This window comes from Mauremys reevesii, linkage group 9, assembly GCF_016161935.1.
Source record: "Mauremys reevesii isolate NIE-2019 linkage group 9, ASM1616193v1, whole genome shotgun sequence".
NCBI classification, from domain to species: Eukaryota; Metazoa; Chordata; order Testudines; family Geoemydidae; genus Mauremys; species Mauremys reevesii.
Genome location: NC_052631.1, coordinates 100,688,029 through 100,715,379, shown reverse-complemented (window position 1 = coordinate 100,715,379; position 27,351 = coordinate 100,688,029). Strand labels below are relative to the sequence as shown.

The window sequence follows — 27,351 nt, the reverse complement described above, 5'->3', positions numbered from 1 at the left end:
ACTCATTTCCAAAAGTAACTTTAAAATGGCAGTTTTGATGTATGCACTTAGTACTCTTGCCTTATTTATTTAGCAAAAATTACATTAATAACTAGATGGCAACTTAGCTACAGAGGTCAGACATCAAGGAAAGAATTGCTGCTAATGAACAAAAATTCTGGTAGCATTAGTGAGGATATAGTGAAAAATAAAGTGATATACCTAAATAGAAGTTGGATACTTAATATCTCTGGATTCCACTCAGTGTTATGGATTTCAATAGTGATTCCATAGTTGAGTGAATTGAGATTAGAGTGGGGATTTAACACCTTTGTATATGGGGAAATTGTGCACCAATCAACATGAAAAATAAAGCACTAAATCTAATCTAAAAATCTAATTTTTCCAGAAGAGTTAGAAGTAAATCAGTACTATAACAAACAGTACATGTTGCTGCAAAACTAGATGTGTAAAGCCCAAGAAACTTTGCAAAAAACGTTTTGTAGTTCACACTAGTTATCTAAGGATGGCTTATCTTCAGTGGAAAGTTTGCTCTGTAGTGGATGAAATAAAGACTCCGATGTAAGCATCAGTCAGTTAGAACTTATCCTAGACATGCAAGTCAAATTTAGATAGGTGTTTTCAGAGACTATGTAGTGAGAGTGAACCCCTGCATCCATGAAATTCACTGGGTCATTTTTCTATCTTTCGAAGTCTTGAGGACAAACCTATGCTTGTTTTGCCAAGAAAACACAAAGGCGTAAAGTATAAAGTTACAAACACAAGTCTGTACAATGAAAAGTACAAACAGCAGATGGTGAGTGCACCCCTAGGAACCTTTACTGCCCGGTAGGGATTATTTATCTCATTTAATTACAAGAAACTTCCATACACATTTACTTTCCATATGCTATTATTCTATACTAGTTATTAAATTTACAAAGTATTCTTAAGTTATTTAAAATACTGACTATTGTACATAAAATTTAGAAATGTTGATGAAATATTTGATGCTGGAGATGTTAGCTCTGCTATTTTGCAGAAAATATTAATTTATTTTGGCTTTATGAAAGGTATGCTACCTCTCACAATGAAAACTATTTTCATTTTTATGAATATTAATCTTCTCAGTATACACTGTCTATATCATAATCGTCTTTCTAAAATTTAGGGTACAGCTATGTCTAAAAATCTAGATAGCTTGAACATTCTAAATATAAATTTCATTCATACATCTTCAAAAATTTACTATTGTTGTAAAATGTACTTCCATATTAATAGTAATTTGTACTTGCATACCACCTTCTATGTGAAGAGCTTGAAGCACCTGAACTCACCTGTAATGCAGGCAAGTATTTTGGTCTCATTTTATAGATTGGAAAATGACACGTGTTTAAATGACTTGCTCAAGGTAAGAGGGGAAGTATGTAGAGAGAATCTAGGTCTCCCAATTCCCTATGCTTGTGACAAGAATGCCCTTCCTTCCATCTTACGATTCAAACAGAAATGCAAATAAGTTATAAAAATAAAGCTGTGTCCTATTAGAGAGGAATCACATTTCAGAAGCAAGCAGAACGTATAATCTTTATAATCTGTCCCTTAAATATAAAGGCTAAACTGCTATGACTTCCTTCAGATCTAAACTTTAAATATTTGAATATGGTTAGCTGTGCCAAACACTTGAATGCTAGGATCCACTGTATTTTCTGTCCTGTAACTCTTGTTCACTCTTTAAAAGTCTTTACAAAAATCAGTTATGCCACCTTCTGGTGACTATGTGAACTAACCAGCATATCTAACAGAAGTTAGTCCCATAAAAATTACTCACTCACCTTGTCTCAGCATACCTAACACTTATTTTCACAAGTCCCCATGTTTGTTTCATAAGCAGTGGAAAAAGAGAAACCGTTAAATGTCACGTGTCCTATCCAAACAAAATTTTATTTTTATGAGCAATGTAATTACAGAATTTCTAGTTATTGCTCTTTGTTTTCTATATAGCCACAGAGCCAAATGGGAAAAAAAATGTACATATATATTTTTATATGGGGAAACTACAATACAAAGTCAAATCAGATTTTAAAATAAGAGGTTTATGTAACCAAATTAGTTTTTTCTTTTGTAGATCTGAACAAGTTCACCAACTATATTTCAGTGAAGTTTATATATTTTCCATGCCAAGTACAGGTAGGCATCATATGACCACTGTAATTCATGATCAGGGAGCAAACATCACCGCATACAGAACAAGCCGTAGTCAGCAAAAATGCTCTGCTGTAAGTCCTGTTTAGAAAGTGTTACAATAATCAAGCCTTGTGACACAAATCTATTGCCATTGTAAACTCACTGCATTGTGCATGTACAGCTATGTTTTCAGACATTCATAACAATTTGATAATTGCTTTTTTGCAGTTTAGCAAAGGATCTACTGTTCATTAGGGACTGCCATGCTAAATTTCAGGCTTCAAAGCTTAGGCAATGAATGACTCAGTAGAGACAAGCTTAAATTCAGATATATTCAGCACTTCTATGAGTCTAGATTCTGGGATCACTTGAAGGCTGACGCCTTTGAAGTCTTCCAGTCCATCTTCACATGGCATTCATGGGAAGCATGAAAGGATGGCAGAAGTGCTATTCGGTGTTCTGTCCAGGGTCTGGTTGCTGGTGAAGACATCCATGAAATCTTATAGCTGAGCCAGACATACTCTATTCCAAGCTACAGGATATAGTAGTCACACTTCTCTGTGAGGGCCATTGCCAATTACACACACAACATTTGCTAAGCAGCAATATGTTTGGTACTGTACATTGAAACAAATAGACAGTCCCTACCCCTTAGTGATACAGAATAAAAAAAATGTTTGCCCTGAGACATTGTAAGCACTGGTAATATAACCCTCCACCCCCATGGCCTCTAAAAATGTACGTACAGATTTAATACAAAAATTACTGTGAATACACATCAATGGCAGGCAAAGAAACTAACCTCAGAAGCTCTTCTAGGGTGCATTTAGAAACACCTTGTATTTACTCTTTTCTGCCTAATGTAAATATGGTAAAGAGACTCTACCATGTATGGGATAAATGATTTAGGGTGTGTTCAGGGTAAATGTGCTGTCACTCTTCTATGGAGAAAGTGAGAGGAGATGGCCCTGCCCTCAGAGGAGGGGGACTGACAGCTGGAGGAGATTGGGGGGGGGGGGAACAGTGGCAGGCAGAGGGGAGCCTAAGAGAGAAAATGACAGAGAAACAGAGAGTCTATGTAAACTGAAACAGGGAGAGAAGGCAGACAGAGGAACAGAGGGAAACTAGGACAGAGAGAAACACAGTAAGTAAAGAGACAGATTGAACAGAACAAACATGCAGAAGCAGGGCCGCCGAGAGGAAAAACTTAACTGTCATGGTGTTTAAGCCTTGGAATAAATTGCCTAGGGAGGTTGTGGAATTTCCATCATTGGAGATTTTTTAAGAGTAAGTTAGACAAACACCTATCAGAGATGGTCTAACTAATACTTAGTTCTGCCATGAGCGCAGGGGAGTGGACTAGATGACCTCTTGAGGTCCCTTCCAGTCCTATGATTCTATGAAGGATAGGTCCATCAATGGTTATTAGACAGGATGGGCAGGGATGGTGTATCTAGCCTCTGTTTGCCAGAAGCTGAGAATGGGTGACAGGGGATGGATCACTTGATGATTATCTGTTCTGTACATTCCCTCTGGGGCGCCTGGCATTGGCCACTGTTGGAAGTCAGGATACTGGGCTAGATGCTCTTTTGGTCTGACTCAGTATGGCCATTCTTAACAGTTCCTGATCATCTGTCTGGTCATCCCCTATCGATTCATGTGGTCCCGGAGATCTGAAACAGGAGTACCTAAGGTCCTTCAGCAACCATGGGTCGGGTCGGGTCTGGTCTGGTCTGGCCCACAAGCATCCATCACTGGAGACAAGTCCATCTCTTCAGGAAGTCACAAGAGATACTTGAGGCTCAAAGACTGACTTGAGCATTAGACAGCATCCAGGAAGATATTTGGGGAAAGAGGAACCTTGAACTAAAACAACAACCACCTATAACAGAGAATAGCCTGTACATACAGAGATATAAATATTCTTAATTTCAAGGGTTATATTTAGTTAAGTACACTTAGTAGTAAGCTGGTGTGTGTGTGTGTGTGTTTGAATTGTTCTGTGTTTTTTATTATACATATTCTTCATTTATTTAATGTTATTGTAGGTAAGCGGAATCCAGTTTCATTTGTTCCAGTTTAAATAAAATGCCTGGTTACATTATTTTTTGACAACCAGTTTCATCTGATCTACCATTAAATAACCTTTTATCCTGCTGTAACACCTCCCCCAACCCTCCACCTCTCACTTGCTGAGTGAATTATACCACCGTGACAGACCATTAGTAAGTCTTGGTCGGTGGTTTTGGGACAGGGTAACCCTCGGATGAATTTCAAATTATAACACAAATAACCCTACCTGAGAGGTCAGTTGACACTAGAACACAGCACAATAGCGTAGGCAGCACACAGGCTTCTATCCATTCATCCTCAAACCACCAGTATTTAAATACTATGAGCATATCTGTTAAATGTAAGTGATCAGTCTTAAAAGCAGTAGAAGCTTATCTTAGCACATATCTTTGTTAACATTCCAAAGTCAACGTAATTCTAGAAGAGAGTAGAATTCTATTCCTTGTGCACCAGATTTGTTGTTCAGATGTACCTGTGCTACTCCCATTGGAACCTGTGCAGTTGGACCGGTGTAGCTGAGGATAGAATTAGGTCTGCAAAACTTTTATTACTGATACAAGGCAAAAAGAGTCCAGCTGCACTGTCAGATTTCAGGCTGCATTTGAAAGGCTAGCAGTTTATTTTTAAAAAAATCTGACTTATAAACTGATCACGGATACAAAAACTGAGAAATATGTAATGCAACAATGGCAGCTTTACAGTCACTCTTCAGTGAAGAGCCACCCTTGAGATTAAAGCAATAGCCAACTTTGCATCCCAGGGCTTGGGGCTCTGAAACAACTTAGTCATCAACATTCGGTCACCAGTCTGAGATAAATTGATGTCTTGTACTAGTTACTAAGAAGGAGATATATAATCATATACAGAGCACTGGGGAACTGAAAGTGGAGAGGGGAGCACACAAAAGAAAGTAAAAATTAAAGACATTTTCTAGCCAAGATTATAATCCTTATTTCATCAGACTGGTAGGTATGGTCTCAGGAATCTGACTGCAAAATGAGTAAAAAGAAAATTAATTCCTAAACTAGATAAATAAAATAGGCTACTGGACTATACTGGTTTAAACATAAGCATTATTAGAGAAACAGCTAACATTACATCAGCGTTTCTACAATCACTATATGTGGGTTTGTTTAGCGAATCATGACACAAGAGGGAATACAAAGAATATAATGAGTTGAGGCAAAGCTCAGAGAGAAAGATGTTTATATTTCTAATTCAGTTAGATTATCAAGACCATTCTGCATAGAAAACAACTTCTGGCAAAAAGCTGGATCCTAGCATGAGCTTTTTTGCATTTATGAACAGTGGCAGTAACTGATTCCAGCAGAAAAATCTAATTCACTGAGGAAAAAGAATTCTTCAAAGCCTCACTTAAAGGTGAGCTGAAACAAACTGCTAAAATAATTGTTTAACTATTAAAAGTAATTAATTCATTGTTCAAGGACCACAACCACACCAGATCAGATACTTTAACGAAAAGTAACCAGGATCTGCAAAAACTGGAATTTAGCTACTCTAGTTTGTTTCTTCTACATGGGACTATACCACCACCAGCACCACCAAGCTGCACAGAAACTTATCAAATAGTCTTTTTAAGTTACAGTGATATATAACAGGGATAGCCAAACGTACTGACCCTCCGAGCTGCATATGACAATCGTCAGACAATGGAGAGCCGGAGTGCACCTGTCAGGACTTGGGGCTTCAGCCCTGTGGGAAGGAGCGTCTCTGGGCTTCAGTCCCATGGAAGGCACCTGTCAGGGCTCAGGGCTTCAGAAGGAGTGGGGCTGAAGCCCTGAGCCCCGGCAGGTGCACCCCACAGGCAGAAGACCTGAGACCTCCCGCCCCACTGGGCAGAAGCCCCTACCCCACCACCCCGCTGCAAGGCAGAGGTCCCGATCTCGCCTCACCCCCAGTCTGGTAGGTGGAGAACCGCGCGGGGGGGGGGAGGGCAATGACTCTGCAAGCGGTAAAAGAGCTTTAACGGTAACTTTAACGGTAAAAGAGCTGCATGGTTTGGCCACTCTGATATATAATCTAATGTAAGAGGAACACAGAACCCAAACAGCTTGAAGTTCTATGGATAGGAGTAGGTTTCAAAGTGCATTTGTAATTTTAAATCTATTTGACTCTCCAGTTTTTTGGAGGAGGGTTGTGGGTGTTTTCTTGTTGGTGTTTTTTTTTTTTTTAACGTTCCCATCATATTCTAACCTGATAGTTCTCCTAGACTGATAGAAAGGATGAGTTTTTGCATTTCCTATCAAGCTTGAATATAATTACCCTTAAGCCATCCACAGTAGATGGAGGTCTAGTCTAGCTTCAAGTTAAAGCAATACAGGTGATGGCATGTTCACAGAACCGAACAGGAGAACCTCATTAGTCTACACTTGGGAACTCACCCCTAGCACAGCTGCACTGAAGAGAATTTTCAGTAGACGGTAACACACTAACAGCCATGCTACCGTGCCAAGGCAAAGCCAGCAAGCAAAGTCAGAGCCAGTTACCCAAATCCAAGAGCTGGGCCAAGCTCTTATCAATGCCCTGCAACAGGACTGGGACTTATTGCTGGCCAGTTATACTGGTCCTATCAGATGAGGAAAACCCAGGCATGAATGTACTGGAGCTATGAGGGTCAAGAGGAACCCAGCCAGGAGCCATAGTATGACAGGATAGCCAGAGAAGTGGCGCTTTATAAAGCCAGCCCAACTCCTCTCCACTTCACTTCCCATGTTGTGTACTTCAGTCCATCCACATCCCTGTCCCTATTGGCAAATTTAAGGAGGACACTGATAAGCTTTAAACAGGGTTGCTATTCTGCCATCTTTGTCCAAAAGGGGTGCTGAGGGACCTGTCAGCCTGTTTCTATATTACCTCTAGGAAGCTATCTTTAAGATGAAAATTAATACAGGAGAGGCAAGGAGAACATATGAGGTTTAATACACTCGTCTCATATACACTTCCTTTCCAGAACTCCTGCTGATAGACCTCAGGCTCCAATAGGCACCCTGAAGCAGGGCAATGAAATAATAGGCCTTGGGAATGTGGAAACAGTGGTCCAAAGGGATGGAGATGGAAGCTAACATTTTTCTTTTAAAATGAGATATGAAGATGGAGTGAAATTGACAGTATACCCATGGAGGAGTTTGAGGAGCGGTCTCACCAGGCCAGGGATAAAAATACATAAAAGATTGGAACTAAAACAATTAAAACAGTATAAATAAGGTCTGAAGATATGCTTTGGTGGCAATGTTATGTTCAAGAAGAAATCAGGTTTCTAAATGCGAAGCATTATTATTTGTAACAGCCACAATGCAGGCTGTCCAGGATAATACATTCCTGCAAAGATACCTACACTAATTACAAATACAAAAATATGTAAAACCTTTCCTCTATAGTTTGCACTGTAGCTCACGACAAGTCAGAGTTAATCTGATAGACACCATATTGGCAAAGCCTAATAGTGCATTTGCACAACGAAGGAACATTTCTTACATTTTAGAAACACACAGTCCTACGTTTTCAGCACAGATTCATATATTTTAGATTCTGTAGTCTCTGCCACTCTGAACAGTTGTCTTCTAATCCTGAAGTGTGCCACACTATGCATTCAAGTGAGCTACAAACTGAATCGTAGACATCTCCTAAGTGTCTAAAAACAATGGATTAAATATTCTTAGAACAATACAGGCATACGGGAAGAAAAATATTCCTCAATGTATTCCATATGGTGCAAGTACCTTTTTTTTTTTTTTTTTTTTTTTAAAAGGAGCAACTTAAATGGAAATCCCTCGTTAGCTTTTAGAGAAATTCTGTAGTTTAAATAACACCACACAGAAAGTCATCTTGCTTTTGAAAAGCAGTTCATTGGATTCTAGCCAGGAATGGGAAAAAAATGCAACAGATCCATTTACAGAAGAGGGAATTCCAAATGGATCAGCATCAATTTAACTGTTCCATTCTCAACTTCATGTCAAACTATAAGTCATAGTTAAAAGCTAGCACCAAAAGACTATTTTGGGGGCATAATAAACCTGAGAACAAATGCTTATTTATCAACAGATGGTATTCTCAAACAGATTACAGGAAGATTTAAGGATAGCATGTTCCTTTTTACACTGTGTCAAAGAGATACAGCATGTATTTCAGGAGTGCTCTTTTAGATAATCAACTGCTGGCTAAAGCAGCGTTCTAACTGCAGCTCATAAAATGCGGATAACGCCTAAATGTACTGCAGACTAAGCTGCACATTAGAACTATTCTTTTTTGGCATAATAGGAAGAATCTTAAAGGCAGGCACAAAGATTGTAAGAGTGCTGTATTTTTCTGAGTTTATATTCGACAAGAACTAATCCAGCCTGTATTCAAAAATAAGGTTAAAGAGAAATTGGTTATTGAACAAAAGACTAAAATATAAATTAAAGATGATCACTACTATATTGATTACACTGAATTATGGAATACTTCGATTACAGCTGCACTGTGTTCAGCAGATACCAAAACAAGCAGAAGAGATATGGCCTACATAACTCAAATGTACACTTTTATCTGCAACATTCAGTGATTTTAGCTGGTAAATACATGGATACGAGTTCACATACAAACAACTACAGGTAATGCAAATTCATATGTGTTTGACAAAGCAGTCGGGATAGGAGAACAAAAGGAAAATCTGGGGACAAACTGAATGTGATTAGATTACAATACCATTGCTGGACCAAACCAGTAAGAACAATTTCCAAGTTCAATTACATGCAGTCATATTTTAAAACAAACTGTGGGTCTAATATGTAAATACAAGCATCACTGACCAAAACAATATGGTCCCTCAAATAGAAAGATCGTTCCAAGTGGCCAAAATTATTGTTTGAGCAATTTCACCACCTAGATCATGGATAAAAATTTTAAAATAGTGTTGGATCAAGAACTGAGGACACTGCTCAAAACAGCTCTTGTCCTTGCTATTTCCCCATTAACAACTATATCTTGAGATCAGTGAGACAGTTTTTAATCCATCTGATCTGTGCCCTATTAATTCCTTATAATGCAAGTTAGCTAATCAAAATGCCACATAGCACCAAGTCAAATACCTTGGAGAAACTTAAGTATATTAAAATCAACATAGTTGTCTGTATCAACCAGATCTGTAATTCTGTCAGAAAAGACTAACAGGTTTGTTTCACAAAAATCTACCTTCTATGAACTTGATTCATATTACGTATATTTTTTGCCTCTAATTCTCTGTTGAGTCCTGGAATAACCACTCTATTGCTTTGCCTGCGATCAACATTAAGCTAACAGGTCTATGGCTCCCTGCATCACCTTTTACCTTTTTAATTATTGGAACTATGCTGGCAGACTGCCAACCCTTTTGAATTTCCTCAAGATTTGTTACAAACCAGCACTAGTGATTCAGAGAGCTCCTTACCTAGTTTCTTTAGGACTCTTGGGTGTTCATTATCCAGGCCTGTTCATTTAAAAAAGTTTAATTTTAGCAGATGCTGCCTCACTTCCTCCCTTGGTAACCTTTTTATTACATCCACTTCATATGGGATGGTTATAATCTCCTTTGTTTCAACAGAACACACACTTACTGAACATTTGTTTTTTCTGCATCACTCTTTACAATTAACCTATACCTGATCTGGTATTCTTCTTGCTCCTATTTAAAAATACCTTATCTTTAACTCTATTGGCCATTGATATTTTGTTGATTACTTTGGCTTCCTTTCTCAGTCACCTGCTTTTTATAAATTAGTAACTTGTATTCATTGTCATTTACTTCCTCTTTGTTCCAATCTTTCTTTTTAATGTTTTATCACCATTTCCACATCTCCGTTTAAAGAAGACAGATGGCTTCTTGCCCAGCATAATTTTTTCCCCCACGTGTGTGGAACTGTGGCTTTTGGGGGGGGTATCTAATAGGATATCCTTGAACAATTTCCAGTTTCGTTAACACATCTCACTTTAAATTTATGTTCCCAATAAGTTGTGCCAATCATTGCTTTAAGCCTTTGAAGTTCCAAATATATACATCGTTGATAGATGGCATATTCTTTTTTTCACACATTAAATGTAACCAGATCATGATCACTGGTCCCTAGAAAATTGTTAATTTTTAGGTCAGCAATAATCTCTTCTTTGTCCATCAAAATGAAGTTCAATACCGAGTTATTATATGTTGGTGCAAGACTTTCTGTGTTAAAATATCCTCTATTATTTTTAGAAACTCTAAAGAATTTTTATTATTGGATATGTGAAATGTCTGGCAACCACCCTGCAAGTTGAATTCACCCATAACAGCTTTTTGTCCTACACATAATGGAACAGTTTAAGGAACAGTTCGTCTTATTTGCTAGTAGGATTTGGTGGTCTATAATCCATGTTCACCAGTCACCTGTCTTTAATTTTACCAGTTAGAACTTTACTCCAAAAACATTTGAAGTTCTGTGATTCTGAACTATGACTTTAACAGGTAACAGTGTCTGATGTAGAGTCCACCAAACTCCACTTTTTCCTTTTCTATTCTTATGTAACAAGTTGCAACTATTGATTTTAATGTTCCAGTTTTAAGACCCATCCCACTAAATCAGCGATAGCAAATGACAAAATGCAGCCCTGTATTCACACCCAACCCACCACTGTAACAGTCTTTGTACAATATATGCCTTGTAAGATATCATTTGAAAATTAATAACTTCCTAGTCAATATCATCATGGTGGAATGTATGTAGCAACATTATATGTGAAGTTATAAATTCCCCCTGAATGATGTTGGTAGCACATGTCCAAACCCACATAGCCCAGATTAGGCAGGACTGGTCAAGCAGGTCTTCAGCTAAGGAATGTGTTTATTCAATTTACATACAAGTAGTAAACAAGGTCCTTTGAAACAGCAAGAGGGAGGCAAGGCAAAAATCTACATTTTAGCAAAAATCATGAAACCTCTTTCACAAGAAAGAGTCCTGTGGCATCTTATAGACTAACAGACGTTTTGGAGCATGAGCTTTCGTGGGTGAATACCCACTTTGTCGGTGGGTATCCGACGAAGTGGGTATTCACCCACGAAAGCTCATGCTCCAAAACGTCTGTTAGTCTATAAAGTGCCACAGGACTCTTTGCTGCTTTTACAGATCCAGACTAACATGGCTACCCCTCTGATACTCTTTCACAACGAGACTCCATCCTCACAGAGGAAATAAAATTTATCTAGGAGTAACCCTGAGGAAAATGCAATTTCAAAGGGTGATTGAACTATAAAAGTGAGGGGCAAAGACACCCCAAGTCTCTCCCTATCCATCGCTCTCTTTTTCACCTAAGAAAAAAGAAAGAAACAACCTTTGGACTTTGGGAGCAGATCTTGGCCTGAGAATTTGGTCAGCAATGTTACTGGGAACCTGTGGTAAGAACGTCACCTTGAACCAAGTCTAGTTTGTCAAGTTCAGAAAGTATTTTCATCTTTCTCTTGTAACCACTTCTGACATTAAAGCCTTATAATCACCTAAAACCCTGTAGTTAAATAAACTTGTTTTATTCTTTAATTAAACCCAGTCCAGTACTGTAAATTGTTTGGGTCACTCCATTTCAGATTGCAGACAGCTGTATACTGATCCCCTTAGTGGGGCAGCAGACCTAATATCAGTGGGGGATTAGCCACTGGGCCAGTGTCCAGGGGGCCCCGGCCAACTGGGGAGTGCCGGAGCCCCAGCTGCTGGGCGGGGCAGGGAAAGCCCCCACATCCCCCAATCCTGCTCCCTGGCAGCAGCTGTGGGGCAGCAGGGAAAGCCCCAGTGCCCTAACCCCAGTCCTCAGCAGCAGTGCAGGGGGTAGCAGGGGAAGCCCGAGCACTAGGACTCCTGCTGTGGCCCAGGACTGGAGGAGCTCTCGCTACCTGCCACGGCCTCAGGGCTGGGGAAGCTCACGCTCCCAGCTGCAGCCTGGGGCCATGGCGGAGGGACAAAGCTTCTCTGGTCTAGGGGCCACAGGGGAAGGGAGAGGAGCAGAAAGTAGCAAATGGGTTGAGGGGCTGCAGTGAGAGGCAGAAGGGGGGGGAGGGACCCTGGGTGGAGTATGGGTAGAAAGGGTTGGGGAGGGGCCCCACTTGCTCTGGCCCAGGGCCCCAGGATACCTTAATCCATCTCTGCCTACTATATCTGGAGCATCCAGGAGACAGTTGGACAGTGCAGAACAGACGTTTGGGGGGAAAATTTGGGACTCGGGACGCGTTGAGGTCACTCTGCAAGTACACCTCTACCCCGACATAACATGACCCGATATAACACAAATTCGGATATAACGCGGTAAAGCAGCACTCCAGGGAGGCAAGGCTGCACATGGTTTCACCTATAACACGGTAAGATTTTTTGGCTCCCGAGGACAGTGTTATATGGGGGTAGAGGTGCAGTAACCAGAGGCTGCTGGAAGCCAGAGTGTGGCTGGTATTTGCCGACAGGCTGCTGGGGTCAGAGTTGTCGGACCAGGGCTGTAGCTGTACACAGACATTCAGCAGGTGAGGGATAGCTCAGTGGTTTGAGCATTGGCCTGCTAAATCCAGGGTTATGAGTTCAATCCTTGAGGGGGGCATTTAGGGATCAGGGCAAAAATCTGTCTGGGGATTGGGCCTGCTTTGAGCAGCAGGTTGGACTAGACACCTCCTGAGGTCCCTTCCAACCCTATGATTCTATAAAAAGGATGTGACCTGCATGCTCTTTGGCTGTTTGTGAGGCGCTTACAGTGGGAGTTACAACAGCAAAGCACTGTGAGGCACCCCAGGTTGCAGAGCAGGAGTGACAGCCTCTCAGAGGTCCGGATTTCAACCATATCATATTTCTTCTCATACAAAAAAACTCCAACCCATTTTGTTTATTACCTACCTTCCTAGCACTAGTATGCAAACAATTTCAAAATTTCTTCCTTACATGCCCACAGTGCTTGGATTTGCCATATGCAAGATACCATGAGGCTAGCATACCGTGAATGCCTCCCACTTTGTGGCTGATTTAAAGCCCTCCTGTTTACCCTAGCCAATCATCCAGGAGATTGGTGCCCCTATTAATCAAAGTAAGGATTACAACTGGGGGGGAAGAAGCTGATCTAGAAGATCAATGATGTAGACAAACATGACAATTTATTTTTAAATTTACTTTACATTCTTAAAATATGCATGAGAATTTTGATATTGACACCGCCAACAACTACATATAAATACAAAATGCCATTAAGAGGGAAACAGTATTAATTTGGCTGGCCAGCCTTGAAAAAGAACCTCCTGAAATTTTCAAACTAGTTCAGAATCCAACATAGGAGTTGTCAGGACTGATTTTATTGAAGATAAAACCATCTGGAGCTTCATGCAAAACAGAAGTTCAATCTGGGAAGTCCCAACTGTTTGTTTGAGAAGACTGACACTGCACCCCATACTCTTCATAGTGATATTATGACATGATTATTGCATAATTATGTATTTTCGGCAAGAAAGAACAGTGATGTGAGCTAGAAAAGTTATGATTTGCTGAATATGATTATTCTATTTGTATGCATGTATCATTTATCATTCAAACGTAGTTACACCTAGGTAACACCCACTAGGCAGGATACTTTCAGTCTAGATAGCTGGTTGGGAAGGACCGATTCAGGGCAATGAGCCATTAGGGAGAACAACAGGCCTCAGGAGAAGCTTATCCCCCACCTGTGAAGCCTTCCTGAGAACACTCCCAACAGCCTGTAAGTAATGGCTGCTATGACTCTACAAGGACATGTGACCAGGCCACATGATTCTGGATTCCATCTTGGGATGTCAGTGTTTTTCCACAAACTGGTCTGGGAACCAAGTTTTGAAACAAAGGGTTCCCGACATATGCTAAGGCTATAGAAGGCAGAGAGTGACCTCATCTGTTGTTGTTCACTCCCCACACAAGAAGACTCCTAGAAACACCAGAGGAGCAAAGACTGAACTGGGGGAAGTGCTGGACTCAGGCTAAAGGGATTTCTAGCCTGTGTATGAAAGACCTGGGGATTCCAAGCTGTAAAGCAAGTGAAACTTGTCCCTTAAGAATCTGCAGCCTGCTTGTACCATCAGCCAGGGTGAGAATTTGCTAATTCATATCCTATCCTTCTAGTATCTTAGATTTAGTTTGCGTTTTTGTTTATTTACTAGGTAATCTGCTTTGACCTGTTTGCCATCACTTATAATCACTTAAAATCTTTGTAGTTAAATAAACTTGTTTTTGTTTTATCTAAACCAGTGAGTTGGAGTGAAGTGCTTCGGAATCTTAGCTCAGAGAGGCTGTTGCATATTCCTCTCCACGTTGGGGGGGGGGGGGCGGGAAATCTATGAGCTTATGCTGTACAGTTCCCTGTGCAGCGCAAGACTAATTATTTTGGGTTTATGCTCCAGAGGGGGTGCATGCCTGGGGAGCGGAGATTTACCTAGGCCACTTGTTCTCAACCAGGGTGACCCCTAGGAGACCTCAAACAGGGCCAACCTTAGACTCGCTGGAGACCAGGAAAGAAAGCTGAAGCCCAGGTACTTGTGTCCTGCCACCCAGGGCTGAAGCTGAAGCCTTACCAGTGTAGTTTTGTGGTGGCCCGTGGAAGAAGGAATTGATTCTTTCAATTTAGTTAAAGAAGTTTTGCCCTCTAATTTGGGATATAAAAAGAAGATATATAAATCGGAACTCGGACCACTATATTGACTTTTTTTTTGCTTTACTTTTTTAGTTGACTTCAGTTTGAACAAATGAGCTGTATATATTCCTATTAAGAAGTCTGAGGAAAAAAGGCACAATAGTTATTGATATAGAAGTTTTCTTTTCAGACAGGTCATGAAACACCAATATCAGGAAAAAAAACAGCTATATATAATACACACACACACACACAAAGCTACAGTTCACCTGGCTATTACGTAATAAATGCCCTTGTTCTAGCAGTGTACCTCATACAAATAATTTTAAGCATTTCTGATCATGGACTGTACCTCTTATAAGCTATAAATCTTGGATCCATTTAGAAGACCACACACGTGCATATGATACATTGCCTTTTAGTGATGTTTCAAAGTAAGGCTTTCCAAGTATATCTAACAGATTTCATCCTTCTCCCCTCCAATGGACGACAGATGCTATGAGGATCCCTGTAGTGGCTCCCAGAACCACAGCTAGTTTAAATACTACTTATCCCACTTTTTAAAGAGTGACAGTTGCAGTTTATTAGAATAATCCCTCCATGCTGATATTTCTAAGAAAGAGAATTTTGTTTGTATATAAACAGAGTGCACCTATAATTCCTGTAAGCATACTAAATTCTCTCTGCCTGGTGAGTTGTCTCAACTACTTCAAGTCTAGGAAAACTGAAAGGAAATACTGTTATGCTGATGCACAAAGAAGACTGGAACATTTAGAAACAACTAAAAAAAACTCACAAGTATCTCTATAGGAAATTGAGAACAGATTACTTACAGTTCAGTATGCGAGGTAAATGAAGCATTAATACAGAAGGATAATGCAATTCTAAATATAGTCAGTATCTGAAAACACCATAATGAGTTTTGTTTTTAGAAAAAGTAGAATGAGTTATGAGACAAAAAATTAATAAAAAGTCTAAAGTTTGTAGTTGTATGGTTGGTACATCCACTCTTCAGTTAAATATCCCTCTAGTGCACAGACCTGCACTTCCAGACTTAGTCTGTGGTTTCTCCAGAGTACAAATATTAGGATTAAGCGACAGAATAGAGCAAGACAAAGTGTCACTTACCAACATCTATTTGTTTATTTCCAAGTAATACTGGAATGGGATGAAGCCACTATTACAATCTGAACAATCTATTCATGTCCTTTCTTACACGTATGTTTCATACCCTGCTAATTGAACATTGACATAAGAGTCTTTTGCACCCTATTTATAATGTGCTGATGAATTAGTAACACTTAAGTTTGAAATTTCATCTTCAGCTACCAGGAGCTTCCTGGTAAGATTAATTAAAGGTATACTCATGTCCTAGCTTCTTAATGACACCCAGTGAAAGATTTCTCTCTACACTGCATCCAACTACAATAAGTATATTAACATTTGTAATCAATGTGGAGAGCTGATCAAAACAGCATACATTTTGAGAAACTACCTGAAGCAATATCAAAACCATTAGCAATTTTCTTGAAGAACTCATGGAGGATGAATGAGGTTTCAGAGGACTGGAGAACAGCAAACGTTGTATCCATCTTTAAAAAGGGGAACAAAGAGAACCTGGAAAATTACAGACCAGTCAGCCAAAAGTGGAAAGATATGTGGAAAGATACTGGAGCAAATTATTAAACAATCAAATTAAAGAATAAGAGGGTTATAAGGAATAGCCAACAGGGTTACTGGCCTAATGGCTGCGGGGGGGGGGGGAGGGGGAGAACAGTAGACGCGAGATATCTTCGTAAGGTTTTAGTAAGGTTTTTGACACAGTCCTGCAAATTAGGCAAGTGTGGTTGAGATGAAATTACTGTAAGGTGGGCACACAACTGGTTAAAAGACCATACTCAAAAAGTAGTGATCAATGGTTGGCTGTCAAACTGGGAGGGTTTATGTCTGTCCTTGGTTCATTACTATTCAATATTTTCTCTAATGACTTGGATAATGGCATGGAGAGTATGCTTATAAAAATCTGTGAATGACACCACACTGGGAAGTGTTGCAAGCATTTTGGAGGACAGGATTAGTATTCAAAATTACCTTGGCAAATTGGAGAATTGGTCTAAAATCAACCAGATGAAATTCTATAAAGACAAGTGCAAAGTACTTCACTTAGGAAGGAAAAGTGAAATTCATAACTACAAAATGGGGAATAACTGGGTAGGCAGTAGTACTGCTGAAAAGGATCTGAGGGTTATAGTGGATCACAAGTTGAATACAAGTCAACAATTTGATGCAGCTGTGAAAAAGGCTAATATTCTGTGATGTATTAACAAGAATGTCAAAGGTAAGAATAGGAGGTAGCTGTCCCATTCTACTCGGCACTAGTGAGGCCTCAAAGCAGGAGCACTCTGTCCAATTCCAGGTGCCACGCTTTAGGAAAGATGTGGACAAACTGGAGGGAGTCCAGAGGAGAGTAACAAAAATGACGAAAGGTTTAGAAAACCTGGGTATGTTTAGTCTTGAGAAAAGAAGACGGCAGTAGAATCTGGTAAGTCTCCTAATATGTTAAGAGCTGTTATAAAGAGGATGATAAAATTGTTCTCCGTGTCTACTGAAGATAGGAGAAGGAGTAATGTGCTTAATCCGCACCAAGGGAGATTTAGGTTAAGTATTAGGGAACACTTTCTTATCACAAGGATAGTTGTTCTGGAACAGGCTTCCAAAGGAGGCTGCAGAATTCCCCATCATTGGAGGTATTAAGAACACCTTTTAGGAATGGTCTAGGTTTATTTGGTTCAGCTTCAGTGCAGGGGGATAGTCTTGATGACCGCTCAAAATCCCTTCCAGTCCTACATTTCTATGATTTTATATAAGGGACTCTAGAACCATTCCAATTATATAAAACATGATTGATCCCAAACAGAGTTTATGATAGAGTTCAAAACAGAAAGAAAAGGCTGAAATGCAGCTGCTAAAACAATCTGGATTTTATCATCTTCTAGTATATAAAGAGAAGTGTCTAGATTCCTACCCTGAATCCGTTTCTCTAGAAAGGTTGGGTAACAGTTAACTGCATCAATAATAGAAAGCTGAAGTTAAAAAAAAAAAGAGAAAAAAATCAAAGAAAACAGGGTAGTTGAATTCAGAATTTTGTTTTAAAAACACCAGAATTCCTCCTCAACCAGCCCAGCAATCAAGTGTCTTTAGCATATTCTGATTGTGTTCCTGACAAAGAGCAAGAGCAGATCCAAAAGACTGCTACACTTCACTAGATAGACTAGGGAGGGATCTCTAACTGATTCCTTGCAATTTACTTATAGAACTGCAAGCTTTTCATTTTGGAAAAATCATGTACTCTATGTCAGAGGAACAAATAAACTTATGAAGTGAGTAGCATATTATGTGTTGTATGTTTTATTTCTCAAAACATTTGCTTTTGTTTTTGGGGGGCTTTTTTGTTCTGTTTTGTTTGTTTTTCAGATTTCTTCAAGCTTTTCCAGAAAGAAAAAAGGAATAGGTTTTCAAGGTTAAGAAAAATCGCAGCCACCCTGACAATAAGCACTGAAGATGCTGCCTGATTTTAGCTACTTATATAAAACATACCTGTCATGAAGCACTGCTGACATCTCCCCTCTGAGCACAGAATGATCCATGCCGTCAAGGTTAGTAACTCCCCTGTTGACCAAATGAGATAAAATATAACATGTAATTTTAAAAAGGAGCAGCTACCCTAAAGTGTATTTAACATGAGGGACTTAAAAATGCAGTCACTGTTGAAGATTCATGAAGCCTATCTATTGTTTTGTTAGGAAAAGGTGGCTTTTGTTTTAAATGGAAAGAAAAAGCACAACAGAGTGACAGAATGAACAATAGGTCCATTATATAATTAATTTATTGCGGCACAGTAAATTGAACCATTGCTTATTGCCATTATACTGCCCCTCCCTTTTTAGTTTTGAACATATTTTTAACATTTTGTCTGTCTTTTAGAAACTATTTTCAGGACCTTGTTGAAAAGCCATTTTTCTACATCTCAAAACAACTATAAATTACTATTCATGAACTAAAATGTCTCAAGTAAACAGGTATAAATATCTAAACAACACTATAGACATAAACTGCCAATCCTCAGTAGAGACAGTTATCCCCCTAATGAAACACATTTCTTAGAACTATGTTCTCCCCATCTCCTTCACAAAATCTGAATGTATAGAAGATATTTAAGCCAGTTTAGCACAATTTTACTTTCAAATCCTCACTTATTGTGCCTGCATAACTGTCACTCTGGCAAACCTGAAGTCACAGAACTTTTTACAAGGTACTTTGTTTAGATCCTGTCTGTGCAACTAGAAAGGACTGCTAAGAAACTGGTTAACCTGTTTGGTCGCATTCCACCCTGTTAACAATGAAGTAGCAAATGTGTTTCTGGAAGTCATTAAGAATATATTGCCTCATCTTAATATTTAAAAAAAAAATTGAAACCACATTGTACAAATTGCAAATGAGGCACAAAGTCACGTTATAGGAAATTGTTTTTAAATAGCCATTTAAGAATTCTCTCCTAAAAGAATCTTTGAGATGCTAAAAGGGCATTAGTTAAAATAGTGAAAAAACAGGAAAAGAGCCTTGTAACTCCTTTATTACTGTCGCAGAATTTCAAAAATGTTTTCAGTTTAAGCTGTAAGTCAGCTGTAACTTTGAAGTCAGGGTTTTGGTAATCAGATCCACAGTTATTTTTGTACCATTAAAATATTTACCTAACTTTCTCAATTATTAGAGCTTCCTTGATCTGTGCGATACAAAAAAAGTATGGAATTTTATGTATAAAAAGTGTATGTTTGGATTTAAAATTTTACTGATCTCAAGAACACAATTCTTAAATATTAATGTGTTTCTAAAAAAGTAACTGAGCGAGTTTATCGGATCAAGTGCTAACTTTATTTTTATTTAGAATACAATTAATGCCTTTCTCGCGCACGTTATGTACAGTATCATCGGTGGGATACAGCTAATAGTTTCAATGCAAGAATACAAATTAAGACCCGACCCCTTGTAGATTTTAAATACCTTTTTTAGAATACAAATTGGTAACTTTATCAATAAAGGACAAACATTTTTATCCAAACCAAGAAATATCACTCTTCAGCTAGTATCTTGCACTGCATATTTAAAAACAAAAAAACCTAACTAAACTTTGGAAATGCAAGTTTATAATGGAAGAGCTAAATTTAATCTTACCCCATGACCTTACAGATTCTTATGCATGTGGGTAACTATGTGAGGAGTATCACTGAACTCACCAGGACTACTCACATGTGTTTGCTGAATCAATTAGTAGCATGTAAAGTTAACAAATAAATGGGACAACTGTGTAATTATTTGCTTTTTTGCAAAATAAGCAAATAAACTGTAGAAGACTGAGAATTTCTCAAAGTTTGGATAATTTTCAAAAGATTTAATATCAAAAGGAATACTGATTTTTAATTTGGTTGTTAGCAGAGGTCTATTTCCAAACAAAGTGTCAGAGTATGGATTTTAGCAAAATAAAACGTTCAGTTTCTGCACCTTTTAAAAAAAAAATACCCTAGGTTGCAATAAAAAGTATGACCCAAACAGCATCTACCACCTCCTCATACTAACTTGAAATACTGTATGCACAACTGTACGGCAGAAGACCAGAAATTAGAAAAAAAAATTGCCAGTATAACTGGCAGGTAATTAAAAGTTGACTGGATTTTTTAAGACCAATTCACATGGTCCAGGATATTGTATAGTTTAAGGGTAGAGGAAATAAAATTTTTATTATTCAAACCTACAAGCTATGAGTAAACAGCAGAAAGAAGGCCTTTTTTCACTCTCCTCCCAAATGTATCTAGCTCTCTTGCAACAACTAGCAGAATTTATATTTAATCATGCATGTGATCCCATTAGGTAACTAATTCAGCTGGCTAAAAAGCCTCACAGAATTGATGGAGATACCTAGTTTTGCCACTTTTCCTGCAACCAACTTCTTAAGTAAGCCCTTATACCAGGGGTAGGCAACCTATGGCACGTGTGCCGAAGGCAGCACATGAGCTGATTTTCAATGGCACTCACACTGCCTGGGTCCCAGCCACCGGTCTGGGGCCGGGGGGGCTCTCTGCATTTTAATTTAATTTTAAATGAAGCTTCTTAAACATTTTTAAAACCTTATTTACCTTACATACAACAATAGTTTAGTTATACATTATAAACGTATAGAAAGAGACCTTCTAAGAATGTTAAAATGTATTACTGGCACGTGAAACCTTAAATTAGAGTGAATAAATGAAGACTCAAGCACAGCACTTCTGAAAGGTTGCCAACCCCTGCCTTATACAATTTACCACAGAGGAATAATAGTACTGATTAGAGCAGGAAACTAGAAGTCAACTCACTTGGTTTGCAACTGCCTCTATCATTGAGTCACTGTGTGGCCTTCAGCAACTTACTCTCAGTTTTTCTATGTTAAATGTTTATAGGCCAAATTTGTTTTAAACTTGGAGTGCCCAACATCAGGCATTTGTGTAAAACACCAAAAATGGTAAGAGGTTGTCAGCACCTGAAGTCACCTCCCTGCAACTTCAGTGGCAATTTTGGACACTCAGAACCTCTGAAAATTAGGTAACTAAATAAATGGTTGACATTTACCAACTCTCAAATTGTAAATTTTAATCCAGATGTTTATATACTTCACAGAGAAACTGATATTTCAATGTATGCTTGTGAAACACTTTGCATTCTGTTGAAAATGTAAGTGAAATATTAAACATGGTTTATACTCTCTAGATTGAATAAATGATGCCTCAAAATGTAAGTGACCTAATAAATATACTTAATAAACAGGGCAAAAATCTGTGTCTTTAAACCAGTAATCAGTGTTTACCAATATGCAAGGCTAATTGTGGTGAGATTCTCTACTGGCAAGAGGCAAAAAAAACCCTCCATTTTTGGAAAGGTTTAGATACCAGTTAGCTCAATTTATTAAAGTGAAATAACTTGTGGTAACACTGAAATGCTGCAGAGGTGAAAGAATCCCAGGTGGCGGGGGAGGGAAGGCTTAGTTCTTATTCTGATTTCTTGATGTGACAATTCTGTGATTACTACTCCCAGAGCATTAATTTCTCCTCCTCCCCTGACTCTTAGGGTAGGTCTGCACCTCATGTGGTGTGACTGTAGCTTGTGTACACATATCCCAGTTAGCTGTAATCCAGGGCTTCAGCACAACCTAGCTGCCTACAGAAATGTCTACACTGCAGGCTTTACGGCAGCACGCAGAGTACATACAAAGCATGTCCCCCTAGCACTGGTACAAATAGCAGTGTCGCTGGTGAGGCACTGTTTAGGCAAGTAAAGACATGCCTGAACCCTGTGGTTATGTACCCTACACATCTCTCTACAAGCACAAGCAATGCCTCCCCTGTCCACACAGCTATTTTTAGCAATGTAGTGTCCTGCTGCCAGAGTCCTTCCCCATCACAGGGAAAGGCTCGCTAGAGCAGCTACTCACTGCTGGAGCCTTTCACTCATGTGTAGTTATACCCTGCGGTGTGAACGCAGCTTGCTTTTCACTGGAACACATAGCTACATGTACCCTATACACTGCCAATCACATCCACTGTAGACGTACCTTATGTAACTATCCAGGGTTCCAGGCGGGCTTGTACATCCCGAGTTGAAACCCATGTTGTGGTACCCAGCAAGCTAGATACAGCTAATTTGGATAGGTCTACACACCAGGACTGCTATGCAGGCATACCCTTAGGGCTGTAAGGAAAATTTCAGCTAGCACTCAAGAGATTGCTACTTCCATTCAAATGGAAGCCAACAATACACCTAAGTCCTTCTGTCACCATAAAGTATTCAAAACGAACTGTGAATATTTCCTCCATCATCCTTATATGTTAGCAGTTAGTCTCAAAGATCAGCATCTTAGCTACCATGAGATAAATCAAGAGTTAACTTATGTCAACCCTGTATCTAGTTCTCAACTCTAAGGTATTCTTGAGTTTTGGCAAATGTCAAATTCTTCATGTGTCACTGAAAAAGAATTGTAACCTTCACATAAGCCATGTTGGTATCAGAAATAACTCTTTTAGTCACATCCTCTCTTGAGCGATGACGAAGGGGGAGAGGGGACAGCAGTGACCAGGAAGGAGTGAGCAGGGGCAGGGCCTTGGGGGTAGGAGAGGCAAAGCAGGGGCGGAATGTGGGGGGGCGGGGTGGAAGAGGTGGATGGGAGGTTCTGGTTTTCAGAAATTAGCAAGTTGGCAACCCTAACAACATCTCCAAACGCCATCTTTCTTTGGACTTCTACACAGCTAAATTTGATCTATTTCAGTTGACTACTGAAAACTCCTTTCTGGTCTGGAAAATGCCATATTGCCACTCTGCCCTTAAATTCATTTAAACACTGTGGCAAACATCTTCCTGGATTGTCATCTCATGCATGATAACCCTCATTCTGTGTATCCCTCCATGGGCGAGAGCCTCCTCTTCCACCACATGAAGAATGAACTATTTGTATTCTGTATTCAGGCCCTTCGGGCTTAGCTCTGCCCCATTTCTTACATGGTACGGAGTCATCTATGCCCTCTTCTGCCACACCAGGGATGTCAGCCTTTATTTTCCATTAGTCAAACTGTCCAACAAGCATTGCCATGCTTTTGCCCATACAACCCCTTATATATGGGAGGAGCTCCCTTTAAAAATCCATAAATGTACTACATTATTATTCTTCACATCTCACCTTAACTCACCTAGGCTATGGTGCCTGCTTACAAGACACTTAACAACAGACTGGCAGCTGGTGCGCTGTTATTGCTGCTTATTATGGTTATAATGGCCTCCTCCCCCATCTCCACCTGTTCTCTCATACTTGGTTTGTAAACTCCTTGAGACAGAAACAGTGTTTTCATTTTGTCTGCACAGTGCCCATGAGAGTAGGTTCATGAAATCTCCTGACACTACTGTAATACCTGAGCAATGGGGCTCTCTGCAGGTTGAAGAATATTGAACTGCATTGGTGTACACTTTTCATATTTAAAGGTTAGATTTTTTTAAAAAATGAAAGCTTTGATTCTGCAGAGCTTGAAGATTCAAGATTCCTACTTGCCCAGAGCTAGTAGATTTTTCAAGCTGCTATAGCCTGCCTTTAAAAAAGTAGATGAACTCAAAGTCTCTTTCTTCTTTAATTAGTAACAGTTATTTAAAAATTAGAAATTGAGTAAAGCCAAAGTACTTTTACAAAAAAGATTGTTTTTAACCTCTCATTCTTATATCAGAACCAGGAGAGCCATGTTAACATACCACAGGCAAGCATCACAAACGCGGGTAAGTGGTAACTATTAATGCAGCACTTTATATTTCCAAAACCCTGTACAAATAATTGAAAACATGACAAGAGATGTAAGCTGATGGCTGAGCACTCGGACAGCATGATAGTAGTATATAAAGATTTAGACCCTTCTCTCTTACAGAGGGTATTATGTTCTGAAGTCAAATGTAAATCCTACATTGTATTACATATGTACTGTGCCAGGTCACTTATCAATGACTACTATGGAGACACGAGAAACAAACATTTTCAGAACAATTTTACCAGCAGCTATAATCTTTGGAGGTTTTTCACTTCCACTTTCTCCTTCAGTAAGAGGAGTGTGTGAAATTAAAATATATGATTTTTAGAAACCATTTTCTCAGGATTTCTCCACTCAAGATTCAAAACACTGAAGAGTGCTTCCATCTGTGCTGCAATAAGCCAAGGTCTATAATTTAAGGAAGTGTCTGGCGTTCACATCATCAAGAGACTTCACAGTCCACACTAACGTGCATTCAGGTTCAGCATTTAACATATGTACAGTCAATTAAGCATTATGTGTTGAGGAAATCCTAACAAATATTCTATTGCTAACAAGTGATATTTCAGGAAACAAACACCTAAAATTTTGTTTTACTCTACTGGAATAGTCCATTGAACTGAACTATGTTATACAAAACCTTTTTTTTTTTCTCCCAGATGGTACATATAATTTTTTAAAAAGTTATGCATAAACTATTACCCTAAAAGCTAGCTTTTACAGCGAGACATTTTTGTTAAAGCAAATTTAAGCATCCGATTCATTAAGTAGTTCAAAGTTGAATTATTAATACCAAGGACAAGAGTTGGCACTGAAAACAAAAGATAGCAATGTGAATAACAGACCTTTGTAACCCGTTGCATGCCCCTCCTCTCATTGTATGCCTTGAAATCATCCAGTACAGTATCATGAACATTCCATAATCCAAAAATCTTTATTTCATGGTAGATGTAGCAGTCTTATATTTGACAAAATAAGACATCTTACATATAACAAAATATGCCTCAAAAGCTGTTTAATAAATAAAAAACAATATACATTTTTTGCTGCCTGCTTACTAAAAGCTTGAAATTGCTCTTGACAAATCCAGCTGCTATGCAGTATTTGCATTTGGGCTAACAACACGCTCCTGGGCTGCCGAGCTAAAAATTGGATTATTTCATTGTCTAAGTACGTAGGCGTCTGTACCCTAAAGGATCTTGGCTTTCAAGTCAATCCATGTCTGAGAATCAGAATGCATAACTTGAACTCTCCAACAGCCACAGTCTGGCAACAAGAAACAGACAAACCAAGTAATTCTGCTCCTCTGGACAAATTTTAAAGGAAGATTTATGCAAAATAGAAGTTCAAAATGAAAACTGCCTGCTTATTCACACAGCAACTAAGTACAGAGCTGTAGACAGACTCCATACAAAAAGTACAATAGAACTTTTGTTTCAGACTGTCCTATTTCACTCAAATAAATCAGCAAGCTTCAGGCATATAACCAGGGCCAGTGGGAAATACTCTGATCCTGATTTTATCTATTTTTTTTAAATACCTCTGCTTGCAAAAAGAACGAGGAGTACTTGTGGCACCTTAGAGACTAACAAATTTATTTGGGCATAAGCTTTCATGGGCTAAAACCTACTTCATCGGATGCATGCAGTGGAAAATATAGTAGGAAGATATATATACACACACAGAGAACATGAAAAAATGGGTGTTGCCATACCAACTCTAACTAGACTAATCAATTAAGGTGGGATATTATCAGCAGGAGGAAAAAAAAACTTTTGTAGTGATAATCAGGATAGCCCATTTCAAATAGCTGACAAGAAGATGTGAGTAGCAGTAGGGGGGGAAATAGCATTTACTTTGTGTAATGACCCATCCACTCCCAGTCTTTATTCAAGCCTAATTTGATAGTGTCCAGTTTGCAAATTAATTTCATTTCTGCAGTTTCTCATTGGAGTCTGTTTTTGAAGGTTTTTTGCTGAAGAATTGCGACTTTTAGGTAAATGAATGACCAGGGAGGTTGAAGTGTTCTCCGACTGGTTTTTGAATGTTATAATTCTTGACGTCTGATTTGTGTCCATTTATTCTTTTGCATAGAGACTGTCCGGTTTGGCCAATGTACATGGCAGAGGGGCATTGCTGGCACATGATGGCATATATCACATTGGCAGATGTGCAGGTGAACGAGCCTCTGATGGTGTGGCTGATGTGATTAGGTCCTATGATGGTGTCCCTTGAATAGATGTGGACAGAGTTGGCAATGGGCTTTGTTGCAAGGATAGGTTCCTGGGTTAGTGTTTTTGTTGTGTGGTGTGTAGTTGCTAGTGAGTATTTGTTTCAGGTTGGGGGGCTGTCTGTAAGCGAGGACTGGCCTGTCTCCCAAGATCTGTGAGAGTGAGGGCTCATCTTTCAGGATAGGTTGTAGATCCTTGATGATGCGCTGGAGAGGTTTCAGTTGGGGGCTGAAGGTGATGGCTAGTGGTGTTCTGTTACTTTCTTTGTTGGGCCTGTCCTGGAGTAGGTGACTTCTGGGTATTCTTCTGATGGGTATTGTAGTTTTAAGAATGCTTGATAGTGATCTTGTAGGTGTTTGTCTCTGTCTGAGGGATTGGAGCAAATGCAGTTGTATCTTAGAGCTTGGCTGTAGACAATGGATCATGTGATGTGGTCTGGATGAAAACTGGAGGCATGTAGGTAAGTATAGCAATCAGTAGGTTTCCGGTATAGGGTAGTGTTTAGGTGACCATCGCTTATTAGCACTGTAGTGTCCAGGGGTGGCTCTCTTGTTATGTATGAAATGAAATTTAAACTCAATTTCACTACACAGATTGCTTTCCAATATACTAGTGTTTTCAACTGGCAGTGCAGAAAACTAGCAATCACGAAACATCCCCATTTAAACAGAGATTTTCTTGACAGTATTTTTGGGACCATTATTCTACTAACCTTCTAAACCAAGGCAAACAAAAAACACAGAAGGATTCACTTTATGCAGATGCAAGGGATGGGCGGAAGGAAGAAGGGTTTTATTAAGTAATGCTTTGCCTTATAAGCAGTATTGCCAAGAGGCCCAAATCAAAAGTAGGGACTGCTGCACTAGGCCCTCTAGAAACACGTTGGA

At 39.2% G+C, this 27,351-nt stretch overlaps 1 protein-coding gene across 8 annotated transcripts in view; it reads right to left on the bottom strand.

The window, feature by feature from the left end:
• KLHL13 (kelch like family member 13) overlaps positions 1–27,351 on the bottom strand; it is a 120,297-nt gene that overhangs the window by 65,524 nt on the left and 27,422 nt on the right. For 5 of the 8 annotated variants that reach the window (XM_039488914.1, XM_039488912.1, XM_039488916.1 and 2 more), the window contains one exon: positions 18,460–18,531. The exons of 2 other annotated variants lie outside the window; for them this stretch is intronic. In XM_039488914.1, the coding sequence (XP_039344848.1) occupies positions 18,460–18,531 (72 nt within the window). Of the gene's footprint in view, positions 1–18,459; positions 18,532–27,351 lie in introns of those variants that run through there. One more of the 8 variants, XM_039488918.1, reaches the window with a different exon arrangement.